Genomic DNA, 3,413 nt, shown 5'->3' with positions numbered 1-3,413 from the left:
AAGCTTAGTTAGATTTATTATTTTAGGCACGCAATCTGCTTATGAGGGTTGTCCTTCGCGTCGACAGCCTAGTATCTTATAATAGACGTTAAAGATACGTATAGCGCGTCGGACTAGGAGATTCGCATCTTATTTAAGAGCTTAAAGCGTAAGCTGTATTTAACGTTTACGAGAAGATTGTAAGTGCTGTAGTTGTTGTAACATTGGTAGGTAGTAGTGGTTTTGGTGGGGGCTTGGCAAAACTGTGACACGAACCCGTGTGTGACACGAACCCGTGAGGTACGTTAACGAGTAAAGGAACACTAAAAAATAGAGTAGAAGGGGTAGAGGTATAGCTACACTAGTAGTAGGAGCTACCTTAATACTAAATATAAGCTTAGATAGAGAGGATTCTATTTTATATTAAAGAAATAATTCGACTTAATGGTAGAAATGAGTATAAGGAGGGGCGGTGGGACAGATCTGATTAGCTCTGGTAGTACTTCGGTAGTAATACAGATTATCCCTGTCAGCAATAACTTTTGAAAGCCACCTCTGTACTGTGGGTGTACATCAGCTCAGCTCTTTGTTCTACTCGGCACTACAAATAGTTCCCATAGCAATATTATCAGATATTCAGAAAAAGAGACGAACAAAACATGACTCATTGATTTCCAACAAATAGATCGCTTGTGCTGGGTTCAGCTAGTAACAGCCAATCTTGGTTAAGGTCCATATCTGAAAGGTACTGCCACTGTTGATTGTATCGCATGGGTTGCATTCCAAGTCCAAGGTCAACATCCGACATTTCAGTGAAAGTATTTCCATTCTCCTCGTGCTCCAAACCTTGGGACAACAGGTTAAACGCATGCTCCGACAGCTCTGGTATAGTTCTAGATGCATCCCAACCAGAAAACTCTGAGATTGTCATTGTGTTCCTCGCATGTACGGCATTGGAACCATTCGACGCACTTCCTAAGACGCTTGTAGAAGTCATGTTGTTGGAAGGGTGGCTGTGATGTACTGTCGTTGCCTTGGTTGGGGTTGTCGTGTTGTTAGAGGAACTGATGAAACCAAATTTTGTGCCTGGTTGAGCTAGGATCTCGCCGAAGAACGGAACTACGAGGCGATATTTACATCCTGGACGAATGGGATCAGTGGGGTCTCGCGCACCAGACAACGCGCGCAAGACTTCTAGGCATTGTCTGATGACTTTACTATCGTGACTTTCCGCTCTACCGTTCAATATGCTGATGGTTGTTTCAATGAATCCCCAATCTTGCTCGTCTTGATTACTTGTTCTTCTAGAACTCTCATTCCCCATTCGAAATTTGGGACAGCCAAGTAGGGTAAGAATTATCAGCATTGCTGCTGAAAAGCCCATAAAGTCTACAAGTGTATTTTCGAATAAAGACTGTTGAGACAGGAATTGATAGAGCCTTAGCAGCTCCCTTGAGGACTCGAGACAAGCTATCCGACTCATCTCGTACATGTGAGGAGGTATAGTTTGAGTAGAACCTGAGCCAAGCATCAATGGCAGATACAGATATGTCCGCAATTGTTGTATGCGTATCTGGATCAGAATCTTATCTTGTTCGATATCAGGTAACAACAGTTGCGCTGACTCTGAATGTTCCGATTGTGATATTTTCCATGTCGTTGGCATGGCAAGAATCAGAGCTTGGAGCTGCTGGTCGAGTTCAAGGACTAGTGATAGCGACGGCTCCCGTTGATCTTGTGTTCCAATCAAGAACTTACTGCAAATAGCGCCCATTTCAGATTTAAAGAACCTGATATCTTCTCTTGCGTATTCAATGCTGCAATGAAAGTATATGCCACGCGCTGTCCCCAGCAGAAGGCTCAGAAATTGATTCTCGTAATGCAGGAGTAGCATTATCCCACTTGCTATCGGTGAAGAGCTTCGGCGGTGTAAACCCTGTACAATGTTAAAAAGGAATACTGACATTATAATCTTACAGAAACTCACAATTAGTTGAGCAGATGCCAATCCTCTCTGAATGGCTAACCAAGCTCGCCTTGGTTGCCCAATGCTGCAATAGTAGTCTGAGAGTAGAAGGGAGCACTCTATTCCGGATAATGTGGTAGTATAGTCGTCATCAGATGTTATCAAAGTTGCAACTAGAGGGATCAGATTCTGTGAGCCCTTTCGATCTGATCCAGTGCCTAGTAGCAAGATGAGCGTGCCAAGATCAGACGGTGCCCCATTATGGATAATATTCTTAGCCCAATTTGCAAAAGATTCGTTTGGAGGATGGGCCAAGATACGGGAGCGCCAGATCATCCATCGTTGTTCGTTTTTCTGAAGCGCATCATCTAGCCTCTCGCCAGAATCTAAGCATTCTAACAACTTTTCCCGGGTATATTGGTCTTTCGAAGTCCTCAGATTAACCCAGGCTTTGTCGCTAGCATCCCCTGGAGTTCCTTCGCCACAAGACCCATTTTCTGTTGTTTCAACAAAGCTACTAGTGGTTGATGGACCACTAGAGTGAGAATTTGTATGAACTGTGGGCTGGTCATTCACAGGAGCAATCTGCAAAATTTTAGCACAGACACAAAGGGATTCGATATGTTTTGGGTACGCACTACATCATTATCAAACAATCGCATATGAGGGGGTAGATTGGCTACTGGTGAATTGTCGGCTGGCACAGGGGTGGGATACTCGACATCATCAATGTAAGGCTGAGACTGATTTGCGGATGGATCGGTCCCCCGTTCTGCAAGAAGGGTCTGGATAATCGCCTCTAGCTCTGAAATTCGCTCTCGCATGCTCTTTGTTTTCTGGGCTGACGTGTTTCCACTGTTGGGACATTGTTCAACGCAGCTGCTCCCTCGAAAATGACATTCTTTACACCTTTCTTGGCCAGCAATAGAAATGCATTTCACCTTGCGCCTTCTGCCTGTTGTCAAGCAGGTCTCAGTCGCTTTAGCTAATAATGACAAAGGCAGCGAAACTTACACTCAGAGCAGCTGTGGGTTCCTCTTCGCATCTTCTGCTTTAAAGTTCGGTCTCGGATGTGCCTTTCGGTCGAAGGAGTGGTCATGTTTTCTTTTTGACTTTGTGCTTATCGCAGTAGGCTCGGATGAGCCGATTGGGTTCTACGGAAGGATTTGGTTGGAGGAAAGGATAGGGACGGGAAGTAGTGGGTGAGTTTCTCAGGGGGCGAATGCGGTTTCCTTGACTGGGACCGGCATTCGTCCGAAATGTTCGGAGTTGGATCAACACGCTAGTACTAGGCTGGACTCACTGGCGCATCTGGGCTCTCGGTCGATCGGAAAAAGTCGGAAATAAAATTGCCTAACACTAACGGTATGAAGCTGTCAGAATACGGGTATATCTTAGGTGGTGGACAGAATCCGGGTGTTCTCGAGTACCCGGATTCTGTGATCTCAGCCAATCAGGGCTGATCGCC

At 45.2% G+C, this 3,413-nt stretch overlaps 1 protein-coding gene across 1 annotated transcript; it reads right to left on the bottom strand.

The window, feature by feature from the left end:
- Positions 1-643: 643 nt before the first annotated feature.
- On the bottom strand, positions 644-3,044 carry COCCADRAFT_31529 (uncharacterized protein; the record flags this gene model as incomplete). The annotated part of the gene is made up of 4 exons (XM_007720738.1): positions 644-1,915; positions 1,967-2,530; positions 2,584-2,930; positions 2,960-3,044. The coding sequence occupies 4 exons, from the start codon at positions 3,042-3,044 to the stop codon at positions 644-646; spliced, it is 2,268 nt and encodes a 755-aa protein (XP_007718928.1).
- Positions 3,045-3,413: the final 369 nt, after the last annotated feature.

Source organism: Bipolaris zeicola, assembly GCF_000523435.1.
Source record: "Bipolaris zeicola 26-R-13 unplaced genomic scaffold scaffold_608, whole genome shotgun sequence".
Lineage (NCBI taxonomy): Eukaryota > Fungi > Ascomycota > Dothideomycetes > Pleosporales > Pleosporaceae > Bipolaris > Bipolaris zeicola.
This window is presented reverse-complemented; position numbering and strand designations above follow the sequence as displayed.